The sequence below is a fragment of the Electrona antarctica genome (genome assembly GCF_951216825.1).
Source record: "Electrona antarctica genome assembly, chromosome: 11".
NCBI classification, from domain to species: Eukaryota; Metazoa; Chordata; class Actinopteri; order Myctophiformes; family Myctophidae; genus Electrona; species Electrona antarctica.
The window spans coordinates 15,736,932-15,753,271 of NC_136792.1; the positions used below are offsets into that span (position 1 = coordinate 15,736,932).

General features: G+C 40.0%; 1 protein-coding gene across 1 annotated transcript in view; it reads right to left on the reverse strand.

The window, feature by feature from the left end:
- ngef (neuronal guanine nucleotide exchange factor) overlaps nucleotides 1-708 on the reverse strand; it is a 36,077-nt gene extending 35,369 nt beyond the window's left edge. The window contains exon 1 of the mRNA XM_079513717.1: nucleotides 68-708. Within this exon, the coding sequence (XP_079369843.1) occupies nucleotides 68-281 (214 nt within the window). The 5' untranslated portion in view covers nucleotides 282-708. The remainder of the gene's footprint in view (nucleotides 1-67) is intronic.
- Between the last annotated feature and the right edge of the window lie 15,632 nt (nucleotides 709-16,340).

Here is a 16,340-nt window from a genome sequence, read left to right on the forward strand (position 1 = left end):
GGTTCTCAAAGGTTGTAATTTCACGGATATGTTTGTGCTGCCAAACTAGTTTAATTTAGTTTCTTACTTTCTGTGTGTTCACATGATGGAGCTACCCTCTTCTTCCTCATGGACCGGTAGAAGCGTGAGTTCCTGCGGTTGGAGTCTCTGCTAAAGCCATTTTTGGGATCGTCCTCATCCTCGTCTTCGTAACTGGGGGGTACCACGGCTGCCGGCCGCTTCTCGGGGGGCTCCTGCGCCTTCTGCCCCCACTTGCCCCTGAACAGGGCCGTCATTGCCATGGCAACTGGCAGCTCTACTTCCCCCACCCTCCCTCCCCTCTTAGATGAGAGGAAGAGAATTCCTTGCCCTGCTGACAACTCCGAGGGAATGTGGGGAGGAAAGAGTCCATCAAATATTATCCGGAATCCAAGAGAAAATCCATCCCTGTCAACAAGAGGTCCCGGTAAGAATCATTCCCAAGTGTAGGTTAATAAGTAAACCTCAGAAAACACACACACAAACACACACACAACTCGCGATACAGTCAACTCAACTGTGCCTAACAAACCAAGTCAAAAGCAAACTTTTTCTTTCCCTGTTTCTATTTCTTTCTGTCACTCTGCTTCCCTGCAGGGGCAGGAGTGTTGTTAGTTACACAGCCTTCAGAGCCAGCAACAGTCAACCCCCTGTCTCTCTCTGTCTCGCTTTCTCTCTGTGTGTCTGTCTGTCCCCCCCTCTCTCTCTCTCTTTCTCTCTCTCTCTCTCTCTCTCTCTCTCTCTCTCTCTCTCTCTCTCTCTCTCTCTATGCTGTAATTATTGCATTTACCGTATGACTTTCCCTCTCTCCCTCCCCCCCTCTCTCTCTCTCTCTCTAACTCTCCTGCCCAGCCTCTAGCTGTCTCTCTTTGCTCCCTCCTTTACTCCAACTCTCCCAACACACACACACACACACACACACACACACACACACACACACACACACACACACACACACACACACACACACACACACACACACACACACACACACACAGGCGCGTCACACACACACACACAGGCGCGTCACACTGTACTGTTCCAGGCAGAACATAGGCCTACATTCCTGAACTCAGCCTGGCTTTACCTGCCAGCCCGCCTCTCTGCTCCGCTCCACTCCACTGTAGAACCTGAAAAGCCACCTGCTCACCTGCTCCAGGCTGCTCTCATGTAGCGCCATGTATCCTCCAAGTCAGGGGTCAATTTTTTGTTTTATTTCAATATTATTATTATGTTTTTTTGTAGATCCCCTAATTCTCCACAGTCTTGTCGATCTTGCTTCTCCAGTGCACTTTGTGGTGGTGACATCAAGACGATTTGTCCTCCCCACACAAGGAACTGTGTCCAAGATAAGAGAAAGAGAGAGAGAGAGAGTTTTGATTGATTGATTGAAAATGTTATTAACAGTTTGCAGAATTACAGTACATTTCAAGCACAAACTCAATACAAAGGCTGTTAACTGTGAGTGGACGACCCAATTAAGCATTACACTTGTTTACAACAGGGTCCACCATGTTCAATTCATCAAAACATTTAGAGACGTACAAATAGACACTTCTAGAGAGAGTGTGTGTGTGTGTGTGCGTGCGTGCGTGCGTGCGTGCGTGGCTGCGTGCGTGCGTGCGTGCGTGCGTGAGAGTTTTATCTCCAGTCATCTGACTGGAGAGTTTAAAGTTCGTTTTCTTTCTTTCAGCACAACAGTAAGTCTGCCACAGCTTTGTTTTAATGATAGGGCCTGGTTAAAGATCAACAATACCACGTCCAGAAAGCTGCTCCAATCCTAAATTGTTTTGAGAGTGCACATACAAAGAATGTGTCAGCCTATGTCACAATCATAACTCAACCAATACATTTTAAAGAAAGAAAGATTTCAAATAGCATTAATATTTTACATTTTAGAATGTAACAGTTAGAATAACAGTTCTATGACATAGCTTAGTTGCTTTGCAGTTAGTTTCCTTTGACTTAGTTCAAGAAATCACGTTTGTATTGATGAATGAGGTCAAATGAAACCTGAGTCACTCTGAACTTTCCATCTAACAATGCACCAACCAATATGTCACGTACACAGTGATGTCTAAACAATGTTAAGTCACAAGACAAGTGTTTTGTTTATTAGAGAGAGAGAGAGAGAGAGAGAGAGAGAGAGAGAGAGAGAGAAAGGGAGAGAGGGAGAGGGGGAGAGAGAGAGAGAGAGAGAGAGAGAGAGAGGGAGAGAGAGAGGGAGAGTCACACATTTCTCAGACTCTCCCACTTGGAAAGGGTGTTGTCTAGTCAAGAGATGTCACAATGAATCACACCTGTAATTGCAAAGTAATGGCTGTCAGGCAGACGACTGCAAATAAAACAAATAAAACCTTTTTGATATTCCATGCCTGTAGCTGGCTTCCAAAATTAGTGAGAGGGTCTTTTTATTTGATTTGATTTGTATTTTATTTTATTCGTTTTTTACTAACAAAACACTATTAATCGCAATTCTAGCTCTAAGCTTCTACCACTATACGGTAGTTCATGTGCATTCTAGTTCAAGCTCTGCTCAACTGAGAGGATGCATCATGGCACCATATAATGCTTTCTCAAAGTTGTGTAGGAGAGGGTTTTCATGGTGTTTTGTGTGGGACCTGTCAGTGGTGGAACGTGGTGTTCCAGCTCTAATGTTCTCACCCCAAAGTGCATCCTCTTCCTCTACCTCCAGTATTCTTCACCTCCATTGACCCAGGCTGTCAGCCGGAGCTCCTCGGTGGAAAGTAACTAAGTAAATTTACTTAAGTACTGTGCTGAAGTACAATTTTGAGGTATTTGTACTTTACTTTTTCAATACTTTAATTCTACTCCACTACATCTCAGATCCAAACATTGTACTTTTACTCCACTACATATATTTGAAAACTTTAGTTACTATAGTTACTTTGTAGAGTTGATTAGTATTACAATTTACAAAGCATATATTAAACTTCAGCCCAATATACATTTCGGCCGATCTACAAGCTCACACAATGCGTCGCGATGCGACTGTGGATCTGCTGTTGCCTGTTTTCAAAAGATTTTTGCCAGGTGCTTGAAAAGCACCTGGACTGCATTTGCTACTACCTCTAGTAGCGGCCGTAGTGGACCCTTTTTCATGATTGGCTGCCTCGTCTCTAGGCTGTCTCTAAAGGTGACTCCACGCCAAGCAGTCTTAATTCAGACTAGTCAAATACTACTGAAAACTGTCAGATTGCAACAGAACAGACTAGCCTTTTTAATCAGGACAAACTTGTCGGCCGATGAAACATTATTTTTCCCAATGTAAAGTAGCCTGCAGCACTGGTTTGCAGTGTTGCCAGTTCTGCTTATTATAAGTGATTTTGGGCTAGTTTTCCTGTAAAATAGCTTAATATTCATAGCTGTGTGTTGCTTTATTAGTTTGGGCTTTTTTTCTGAAGTGTAGTAGCTTATTTGGGCTTGCTTTCACAATTCTTTTTTAAAATATAAAAACTGGCTGCTTGTTTTGGGTTTGTTTTCATAGACCTGGTCGCTTGTTTCACTCAGAATCTGGCAACACACCAGAATCTGGCTGCACAAAAAAAAACACGCACAGCATTTTTCCACTAGCTTTGCTTTGGGACCGACTCACACGTGCACAACAGATTGATGTATCCTTGTTGTATGAGATGTATAGCTGATGCAAGCTCGCAATGCATTTCCAATGGGAGTCACATGGTTTGACACAACATTTGTGTTGTATGAGGGGGTGGGGAGCAGTCGAAACACAGCCGAAAGCCGTACAACACAAATGTTGTGTCAAACCATGTGACTTCCATTGGAAATGCATTGGGGCAAGATGTATCACACCCTTTGTATACATCTAGCATGCATCAATGTTGTATGCTAGATCGAAAGGTGTGAGTCGGGCCTTGGAGTGTTTTGTTTATTAGAGAGAGAGAGAGAGAGAGAGAGAGAGAGAGAGAGAGAGAGAAAGGGAGAGAGGGAGAGGGGGAGAGAGAGAGAGAGAGAGAGAGAGAGAGAGGGAGAGAGAGAGGGAGAGTCACACATTTCTCAGACTCTCCCACTTGGAAAGGGTGTTGTCTAGTCAAGAGATGTCACAATGAATCACACCTGTAATTGCAAAGTAATGGCTGTCAGGCAGACGACTGCAAATAAAACAAATAAAACCTTTTTGATATTCCATGCCTGTAGCTGGCTTCCAAAATTAGTGAGAGGGTCTTTTTATTTGATTTGATTTGTATTTTATTTTATTCGTTTTTTACTAACAAAACACTATTAATCGCAATTCTAGCTCTAAGCTTCTACCACTATACGGTAGTTCATGTGCATTCTAGTTCAAGCTCTGCTCAACTGAGAGGATGCATCATGGCACCATATAATGCTTTCTCAAAGTTGTGTAGGAGAGGGTTTTCATGGTGTTTTGTGTGGGACCTGTCAGTGGTGGAACGTGGTGTTCCAGCTCTAATGTTCTCACCCCAAAGTGCATCCTCTTCCTCTACCTCCAGTATTCTTCACCTCCATTGACCCAGGCTGTCAGCCGGAGCTCCTCGGTGGAAAGTAACTAAGTAAATTTACTTAAGTACTGTGCTGAAGTACAATTTTGAGGTATTTGTACTTTACTTTTTCAATACTTTAATTCTACTCCACTACATCTCAGATCCAAACATTGTACTTTTACTCCACTACATATATTTGAAAACTTTAGTTACTATAGTTACTTTGTAGAGTTGATTAGTATTACAATTTACAAAGCATATATTAAACTTCAGCCCAATATACATTTCGGCCGATCTACAAGCTCACACAATGCGTCGCGATGCGACTGTGGATCTGCTGTTGCCTGTTTTCAAAAGATTTTTGCCAGGTGCTTGAAAAGCACCTGGACTGCATTTGCTACTACCTCTAGTAGCGGCCGTAGTGGACCCTTTTTCATGATTGGCTGCCTCGTCTCTAGGCTGTCTCTAAAGGTGACTCCACGCCAAGCAGTCTTAATTCAGACTAGTCAAATACTACTGAAAACTGTCAGATTGCAACAGAACAGACTAGCCTTTTTAATCAGGACAAACTTGTCGGCCGATGAAACATTATTTTTCCCAATGTAAAGTAGCCTGCAGCACTGGTTTGCAGTGTTGCCAGTTCTGCTTATTATAAGTGATTTTGGGCTAGTTTTCCTGTAAAATAGCTTAATATTCATAGCTGTGTGTTGCTTTATTAGTTTGGGCTTTTTTTCTGAAGTGTAGTAGCTTATTTGGGCTTGCTTTCACAATTCTTTTTTAAAATATAAAAACTGGCTGCTTGTTTTGGGTTTGTTTTCATAGACCTGGTCGCTTGTTTCACTCAGAATCTGGCAACACACCAGAATCTGGCTGCACAAAAAAAAACACGCACAGCATTTTTCCACTAGCTTTGCTTTGGGACCGACTCACACGTGCACAACAGATTGATGTATCCTTGTTGTATGAGATGTATAGCTGATGCAAGCTCGCAATGCATTTCCAATGGGAGTCACATGGTTTGACACAACATTTGTGTTGTATGAGGGGGTGGGGAGCAGTCGAAACACAGCCGAAAGCCGTACAACACAAATGTTGTGTCAAACCATGTGACTTCCATTGGAAATGCATTGGGGCAAGATGTATCACACCCTTTGTATACATCTAGCATGCATCAATGTTGTATGCTAGATCGAAAGGTGTGAGTCGGGCCTTGGAGTTGATCTGGAGTTGATCTATTGGTATAGGAATTGAGAGTTGAGATTGAGAATATGGTATCTATTGTTAAAAAGGTAACAGGCAGACACAGGCAGACACAAGCACTACTTCAGCTCTCCCCACGGTGAACAGCAAACAAAGACCTCTTCCCCATACATTTCATCCATAATGCCAATAGAGAGAGAGAAACAAATCCCAACCAGAATCAAGCTTAACCAACAAGCTTCCATGATGGGCCGTATCAATGCTATTAAGATGGTGGCTTTACAGAGATTTCTTTCAAAACCTGCCAATTTCAAAACCTCATCTTCAAAAACCCACTGAAATGGGTGGACTGAACCTACCCGTGTTCAGACACTATTACTGGGCATTACTAATGCCAGGGCCCTGACCTACTGGCAATGGGGACTCTCAGAAAAAATTAAATGGCTTGATAGAACTAACAGCATCAACTACATATTCCCTTTCTGCCATGCTTTCCTCAAGAATAGAGTCACCAAGCAAAATGGTTGGGGAGGATTTTATGGTACAAAACTCATTGACGCCCTCAAACGGCCCGATGTCTCTATCTATACCCCTATTTGTAAAAACCCATCATTTCCACCATCAGATTCAGATCTGATAGGGTATTCACTGACTGGTCTACTAAAGGGCTTTCCACTGTTGGAGATTTATACATGGAGAAACGCTTTGCATCATTTCAACAGTTAAGAATGAAATTTGAGCTACCCCAGTCACACTATTTTCGTTATCTTAAATTAGACATTATGTCAGAGAGAATATCCCGCAATTTGAAAACATACCAGAGAGCAATGCTTTTAATAAGCTTCTACAACTTCCCCCTGACTCTAAGTCTTTACTACTCCTGTATCTACCAACCACTTGAGGGAAGCATGGGTCTCTGAACTGGGAGAATGGAGATGAATGATGAAATCTGGAAGAAGGGTTTATCGAGAATACATTCTTGTTCCATTAATGCCAGATATCAGCTAATACAATATAAAGTCATGCACAGATTGCACTATTCCAAGACAAAACTGCACAGGATCTATCCTACAACTTCTCTGATGCGTGATAGATGCAAAACAGCAGAGGGCAGCCTAACACATCTATTTTGGCTCTGTCCACAGCTACACAGTTTTTGGTCAAATATTTTTGAATGGTTTTCTAAAGTGTATAAAAATATATATAATAATTGACCCTCAACTGGCTTTATTTGGATGTTCAGAGAATGCTTTAAAATATACAGATGAAGAACAAAAAGCTTTGATGCTTGGTATGGTTGCAGCGAAGAAAATAATTCTGTTGGATTGGAAATCATCCTCTCCTCCTTGCTTCATGAAGTGGCTTAATGAGATGACTGTAATCATACAGATAGAGAGAATCAGATGCCACAAGACATTCATAAAAACATGGACTCCCTTCACAGATTACTTAAAAGGATAGGTGAAAACAAAGATCAAACACATGAATGTACAAGGTGAAAGAAATGCACAATGTATGGCAGTGCTCTGTTTGTCTGTTATTGTTTTGTTATGTATGTTGTTTATTATTGTCATTATTAATATTATTACTTTGACATGTATATGTACCAAGGGATTGTTTTAATTATATGTTGAAAAAATATATATATAATAATAAAAAATAAAAATAAAAAAGCTTAACCAACATTGGTAGAGACTCAAATTCATGTTATGACCCCGGCCTATATCATGGCCTGTAGTAGTCTGCAAGTAGCAGGCTACATTTAGAGTAGTACATAATGTAAAATATTTGAGTATCGATCGGCAGCAGTGGCTTAGGGGTAGAGTGACTGGTAGAGAGAGAGTAGAGGCCAGATGGAAACGCGAGGTTCACAGTTCGATCCCAGACTCCCCCAGAGTTAGTGTCGAAGTGTGCTCTCAATGTGCAGGTTGGTGCCTTGGATGGTTTCCTCTGTGAATGTGTGTGTGAATGTAATGCACAATATGTAAAGCACTGTGGATAAAAGTGATATATAAATCCACCATTTATCTGTACCATACTTGATTATTAGTGGGTTTTTTACTTCCTTTTTTAATATAAATATTGTACTTTTGACTCCACTACATTTAGAGTAGGCAGCATTATTGCGAACGCAGTGATTGCGAACGCAGTGAGCATTTACTATGAGACCCAGCAGATCATGTCTGTGTGTCTGTGTGTGTCACGCTGTAACACCACCCGCCCACCACCAGAGGGCGCAGCTGTATCACACACAAAAACACACACACACATGCACGCACGCACACACACACACACACACACACACACGCACGCACGCACGCACGCACGCACACACACACAAAACTTAACTTAAAAAAAACTTAACTTAAAAAGGAAAAACTTTAAAAGGAAAAACGTACGTAATTTATTCTAATTGTTGTTTTTGCAATTTACGAGCTGCGTTCGCTTCCCACGTTCGCGCGTCTTACTTGTGTATTAACCAGTGCAGTCCACAGTGCACTGCACAACTTCTGGTATATATTCCCCGGAGGCAGTAGTGGGGGAAACAAATATTCACGTAGGCCTACTCCACACACACGCACACGCACGCGCACACGCACACGCACACACACACACACACACACAAGCTGAATTATAAAAAGTGTGAGTGGAGTTTCTAGGTGAAAGTGCCATTGAGCCCCATTGTACATTTCTCAAATTTGAAAGCACTATATTTCTAAAACTATATGAAATATTTCAAAGATTCCTTTTCAGGGAAACATGTCCGCCTTTATTTTATGTATGGAGAGACAGACAGTAGGCTGACAGGAAATGGGGACAGAGATGGTGGGAAGACATGCAGTAAAGGCCATCGGGATCAGGAGTCGAACCCGCGGAACACTGCCAGGCTGGGTTGCCAGCCAAGGTGCCTGGACCACTGAGCCATGGCCCAGGCGTTTAAGTTAAATAACTCAGAAACTACAAGACATTTCAAAGTAAAAAGTTCCAGTATGTGTCCACTAAGCTGAATTATAAAAAGTGTGAATGGAGTTTCTAGGTGAAAGTGATTTTTTGACGTCAGCCATTGAGCCCCATTATAAAATTCTCAAATTTGAAAGCACTATATTTCTAAAACTATGAAACATTTCAAAGATTCCTTTTCAGGCAACAATGTCCACCGTAAGATGAACCTAAATACAGTAGGTTTGAATGGGGTTTCTAGGTGTAAGTATGTAGGACTAGTAGAATGCCAAAGTTTGTGCTATTGCCATTGGGAATGCATTGGGCGTTTAATTTAAATAACTCAGAAACTACAAAACATTTCAAAGTGAAAAGTTCCAGCATGTGTCTCCACAGTAAGCTGAATTATAAAAAGTGAGACACCCGCTCATCTCTCTCTCACCAGTCACCACACCCCTCTCTCTCCATGTATTAATATTTCAGACAGATCTGGATTTTAGTTTCATATCCACCTAATTTTATTGTCCGAAGCGACCGGGGGGCACCACCGCCCACTCCCATATCCTTACTACTGCAAGGATCATGGTCAACCGGTGGGATCAGGACAATGTTAGTTAGTGGCATTAGGCTTGAACCTGCAAGTGGTTTGCCACACCACAATGCATAACTTTAAGGTCCTTTTTTTTACCAACTGCACCATCACTACCTTAGCCTGACTAAGTGAGATTTCCCGGCAGTTTTATTTTCTTTCTTCAAATAACATTTCAGAGTAAAGACCAGAGTGGGATATAAACCCACAACGTCTGGATCATATGGACAGCCACTTAACACACTGAGCTACCAGGCTCTCTGTGTTCTGTCATGTTTTGTCATGATTTCTCCTCTATCATCTGATTAACATCCACGATAACCCTTAAATGCACTAAAGACACCTTTGTTGCACAGCAAACACCATTCAAATACTCTGTACATGATCCCATGGCCCCATTTGAAAGGTGACACCAAGAGGAACAATTTAGAACTTAAAATCACAGAGATTTCTGTGGCACCCTTGTTAAGATGACATCCATGTGAGCCAGAGGTTGTGAGTTCAAATCCTGCTGAGTTCCTCCTACTTTCACTCTGCAGCATGTTTTGGAGAATAACATCAAGAAGAACAGTGGAAAGAGATGGAAAGCTGAGGAGATTGGCGGCACTCTGTGATAAGCTGCTGTCTATGTGAGCCACAGGTCGTGGGTTCAAGTTCAGCCCATAGCCCATGGCCTTGGACCAGTTGGACGGCATATTATAGCATGCTGTTTTTCATCATTTTTGAGGATTAAAAAAAAGACGAAAATCACCCCGAGACCATGGACTATATAGCCCATGGTCTCGGAGTGATTTTCATCTTTTTTTTCAAATCCTCGTTTTTCATCCTTTTTGGACGGCATACAATAGCATGCCATTTTTTATCATTTTTGAGGATTTGAAAAAAAGACGAAAATAACTAAGAAACTACAAAACATTTCAAAGTAAAAAGTTCCAGCATGTGTTTTCACAGTAAGCTGAATTATAAAAAGTGTGAATGGAGTTTCTAGGTGAAAGTGATGTTTTGACGTGCCAATATCAGCCATTGAGCCCCATTATAAAATTCTCAAATTTGAAAGCACTATATTTCTAAAACTATGAAACATTTCAAAGATTCCTTTTCAGGCAACTATGTCCACCGTAAGATGAACCTAAATATGTTTGAATGGGGTTTCTAGGTGTAAGTATGTAGGACTAGTAGCATGCCAAAGTTTGTGCTATTGCCATTGGGAATGCATTGGGCGTTTAATTTAAATAACTCAGAAACTACAAAACATTTAAAAGTAAAAAGTTCCAGCATGTGTCTCCACAGTAAGCCGAATTATAAAACGTGTGAATGGAGTTTCTAGGTGAAAGTGATGTTTTGACGTGCCAATATCAGCCATTGAGCCCCATTATAAAATTCTCAAATTTGAAAGCACTATATTTCTAAAACTATGAAACATTTCAAAGATTCCTTTTCAGGCAACCATGTCCACCGTAAGATGAACCTAAATAGGTTTGAATGGGGTTTCTAGGTGTAAGTATGTAGGACTAGTAGCATGCCAAAGTTTGTGCTATTGCCATTGGGAATGCATTGGGCGTTTAATTTAAATAACTCAGAAACTACAAAACATTTCAAAGTGAAAAGTTCCAGCATGTGTCTCCACAGTAAGCTGAATTATAAAAAGTGTGAATGGAGTTTCTAGGTGAAAGTGATTTTTTGACGTGCCAATATCAGCCATTGAGCCCCATTATAAAATTCTCAAATTTGAAAGCACTATATTTCTAAAACTATGAAACATTTCAAAGATTCCTTTTCAGGCAACCATGTCCACCGTAAGATTAACCTAAATAGGTTTGAATGGGGTTTCTAGGTGTAAGTATGTAGGACTAGTAGCATGCCAAAGTTTGTGCTATTGCCATTGGGAATGCATTGGGCATTTAATTTAAATAACTCAGAAACTACAAAACATTTAAAAGTAAAAAGTTCCAGCATGTGTCTCCACAGTAAGCCGAATTATAAAAAGTGTGAATGGAGTTTCTAGGTGAAAGTGATGTTTTGACGTGCCAATATCAGCCATTGAGCCCCATTATAAAATTCTCAAATTTGAAAGCACTATATTTCTAAAACTATGAAACATTTCAAAGATTCCTTTTCAGGCAACCATGTCCACCGTAAGATGAACCTAAATAGGTTTCAATGGGGTTTCTAGGTGTAAGTATGTAGGACTAGTAGCATGCCAAAGTTTGTGCTATTGCCATTGGGAATGCATTGGGCGTTTAATTTAAATAACTCAGAAACTACAAAACATTTCAAAGTGAAAAGTTCCAGCATGTGTCTCCACAGTAAGCTGAATTATAAAAAGTGTGAATGGAGTTTCTAGGTGAAAGTGATTTTTTGACGTGCCAATATCAGCCATTGAGCCCCATTATAAAATTCTCAAATTTGAAAGCACTATATTTCTAAAACTATGAAACATTTCAAAGATTCCCTTTCAGGCAACCATGTCCACCGTAAGATGAACCTAAATAGGTTTGAATGGGGTTTCTAGGTGTAAGTATGTAGGACTAGTAGCATGCCAAAGTTTGTGCTATTGCCATTGGGAATGCATTGGGCGTTTAATTTAAATAACTCAGAAACTACAAAACATTTCAAAGTGAAAAGTTCCAGCATGTGTCTCCACAGTAAGCTGAATTATAAAAAGTGTGAATGGAGTTTCTAGGTGAAAGTGATTTTTTGACGTGCCAATATCAGCCATTGAGCCCCATTATAAAATTCTCAAATTTGAAAGCACTATATTTCTAAAACTATGAAACATTTCAAAGATTCCTTTTCAGGCAACCATGTCCACCGTAAGATTAACCTAAATAGGTTTGAATGGGGTTTCTAGGTGTAAGTATGTAGGACTAGTAGCATGCCAAAGTTTGTGCTATTGCCATTGGGAATGCATTGGGCATTTAATTTAAATAACTCAGAAACTACAAAACATTTAAAAGTAAAAAGTTCCAGCATGTGTCTCCACAGTAAGCCGAATTATAAAAAGTGTGAATGGAGTTTCTAGGTGAAAGTGATGTTTTGACGTGCCAATATCAGCCATTGAGCCCCATTATAAAATTCTCAAATTTGAAAGCACTATATTTCTAAAACTATGAAACATTTCAAAGATTCCTTTTCAGGCAACCATGTCCACCGTAAGATGAACCTAAATAGGTTTCAATGGGGTTTCTAGGTGTAAGTATGTAGGACTAGTAGCATGCCAAAGTTTGTGCTATTGCCATTGGGAATGCATTGGGCGTTTAATTTAAATAACTCAGAAACTACAAAACATTTCAAAGTGAAAAGTTCCAGCATGTGTCTCCACAGTAAGCTGAATTATAAAAAGTGTGAATGGAGTTTCTAGGTGAAAGTGATTTTTTGACGTGCCAATATCAGCCATTGAGCCCCATTATAAAATTCTCAAATTTGAAAGCACTATATTTCTAAAACTATGAAACATTTCAAAGATTCCCTTTCAGGCAACCATGTCCACCGTAAGATGAACCTAAATAGGTTTGAATGGGGTTTCTAGGTGTAAGTATGTAGGACTAGTAGCATGCCAAAGTTTGTGCTATTGCCATTGGGAATGCATTGGGCGTTTAATTTAAATAACTCAGAAACTACAAAACATTTCAAAGTGAAAAGTTCCAGCATGTGTCTCCACAGTAAGCTGAATTATAAAAAGTGTGAATGGAGTTTCTAGGTGAAAGTGATTTTTTGACGTGCCAATATCAGCCATTGAGCCCCATTATAAAATTCTCAAATTTGAAAGCACTATATTTCTAAAACTATGAAACATTTCAAAGATTCCTTTTCAGGCAACCATGTCCACCGTAAGATTAACCTAAATAGGTTTGAATGGGGTTTCTAGGTGTAAGTATGTAGGACTAGTAGCATGCCAAAGTTTGTGCTATTGCCATTGGGAATGCATTGGGCATTTAATTTAAATAACTCAGAAACTACAAAACATTTAAAAGTAAAAAGTTCCAGCATGTGTCTCCACAGTAAGCCGAATTATAAAAAGTGTGAATGGAGTTTCTAGGTGAAAGTGATGTTTTGACGTGCCAATATCAGCCATTGAGCCCCATTATAAAATTCTCAAATTTGAAAGCACTATATTTCTAAAACTATGAAACATTTCAAAGATTCCTTTTCAGGCAACCATGTCCACCGTAAGATGAACCTAAATAGGTTTCAATGGGGTTTCTAGGTGTAAGTATGTAGGACTAGTAGCATGCCAAAGTTTGTGCTATTGCCATTGGGAATGCATTGGGCGTTTAATTTAAATAACTCAGAAACTACAAAACATTTCAAAGTGAAAAGTTCCAGCATGTGTCTCCACAGTAAGCTGAATTATAAAAAGTGTGAATGGAGTTTCTAGGTGAAAGTGATTTTTTGACGTGCCAATATCAGCCATTGAGCCCCATTATAAAATTCTCAAATTTGAAAGCACTATATTTCTAAAACTATGAAACATTTCAAAGATTCCCTTTCAGGCAACCATGTCCACCGTAAGATGAACCTAAATAGGTTTGAATGGGGTTTCTAGGTGTAAGTATGTAGGACTAGTAGCATGCCAAAGTTTGTGCTATTGCCATTGGGAATGCATTGGGCGTTTAATTTAAATAACTCAGAAACTACAAAACATTTCAAAGTGAAAAGTTCCAGCATGTGTCTCCACAGTAAGCTGAATTATAAAAAGTGTGAATGGAGTTTCTAGGTGAAAGTGATTTTTTGACGTGCCAATATCAGCCATTGAGCCCCATTATAAAATTCTCAAATTTGAAAGCACTATATTTCTAAAACTATGAAACATTTCAAAGATTCCTTTTCAGGCAACCATGTCCACCGTAAGATTAACCTAAATAGGTTTGAATGGGGTTTCTAGGTGTAAGTATGTAGGACTAGTAGCATGCCAAAGTTTGTGCTATTGCCATTGGGAATGCATTGGGCATTTAATTTAAATAACTCAGAAACTACAAAACATTTAAAAGTAAAAAGTTCCAGCATGTGTCTCCACAGTAAGCCGAATTATAAAAAGTGTGAATGGAGTTTCTAGGTGAAAGTGATGTTTTGACGTGCCAATATCAGCCATTGAGCCCCATTATAAAATTCTCAAATTTGAAAGCACTATATTTCTAAAACTATGAAACATTTCAAAGATTCCTTTTCAGGCAACCATGTCCACCGTAAGATGAACCTAAATAGGTTTCAATGGGGTTTCTAGGTGTAAGTATGTAGGACTAGTAGCATGCCAAAGTTTGTGCTATTGCCATTGGGAATGCATTGGGCGTTTAATTTAAATAACTCAGAAACTACAAAACATTTCAAAGTGAAAAGTTCCAGCATGTGTCTCCACAGTAAGCTGAATTATAAAAAGTGTGAATGGAGTTTCTAGGTGAAAGTGATTTTTTGACGTGCCAATATCAGCCATTGAGCCCCATTATAAAATTCTCAAATTTGAAAGCACTATATTTCTAAAACTATGAAACATTTCAAAGATTCCCTTTCAGGCAACCATGTCCACCGTAAGATGAACCTAAATAGGTTTGAATGGGGTTTCTAGGTGTAAGTATGTAGGACTAGTAGCATGCCAAAGTTTGTGCTATTGCCATTGGGAATGCATTGGGCATTTAATTTAAATAACTCAGAAACTACAAAACATTTCAAAGTGAAAAGTTCCAGCATGTGTCTCCACAGTAAGCTGAATTATAAAAAGTGTGAATAGAGTTGAGACAACCGCTCATCTCTCTCTCACCAGTCACCACACCCCTTCCTTTCTCTCCTTGTATTAATATTTCAGACAGATCTGGATTTTAGTTTCATATCCACCTAATTGTATTGTCCGAAGCGACCGGGGGGCACCACCGCCCATCATGGTCAACCAAACAATGTTAGTTAGTGGCATTAGGCTTGAACCTGCAAGTGGTTTGCCACACCACGATGCATAAACTTTGTGGTCCTTTTTTTTACCAACTGCACCATCACTACCTTAGCCTGACTGAGTGAGATTTCCCGGCAATTTTATCTTCATCTTTCTTCAAAGTAAAATTTCAGAGTAAAGACCAGAGTGGGATATGAACCCACACCATCTGGATCATGTGGACAGCCACTTAACACACTGAGCTACCAGGCTCTCTGTGTTCTGTCATGTTCTGTCATGATTTCTCCTCTATCATCTGATTAACATCCACGATAACCCTTAAATGCACTAAAGACACCTTTGATGCACAGCAAACACTATGCAAATGCTATGTACATGATCCCATGGCCCCATTTGAAAGGTGACACCAAGATAAACAATTTAGAACTTGAAATCACAGAGAGTTCTGTGGCACCCTTGTTAAGACCACATCCATGTGAGCCACAGGTTGTGAGTTCAAATCCTGCTGAGTTCCTCCTACTTTCACTCTGCAGCATGTTTTGGAGAATAACATCAAGAAGAACAGTGGAAAGAGATGGAAAACTGAGGAGATTGGCGGCACTCTGTGATAAGCTGCTGTCTATGTGAGCCACAGGTTGTGGGTTCAAGTTCAGCCCATAGCCCATGGCCTTGGACCAGTTGGACGGCATATTATAGCATGCCGTTTTTCATTATTTTTGAGGATAACAAAAAAGACGAAAATCACCCCGAGACCATGGACTATATAGCCCATGGTCTCAGAGTGATTTTCATCTTTTTTTTCAAATCCTAATTTTTCATCCTTTTTGACCATGGCTCGGACGGCATACTATAGCATGCCATTTTTTTCATCATTTTTTAGGATTTGAAAAAAAGACGAAAATAACTAAGAAACTACAAAACATTTCAAAGTAAAAAGGTTCCAGCATGTGTCTCCACAGTAACACACACACACACACACACACACACACACACACACACACACACACACACACACACACACACCACATACAGTAGCCTACCTTCCCTCTTAGAGTCTGGAGCCTGTCTCATTTTCTCTCCAAAAGCCCTTGTATGTTGATTGAATATGATTAAGGATTGCTGTGAATGATTATGTAAGCTCACATGTCACATTTCATATAACCATACAGTAATAACTCCTTTAACCTTTTTATCTCCATATATTTGATTTGCAGGACATTGTTCTGTG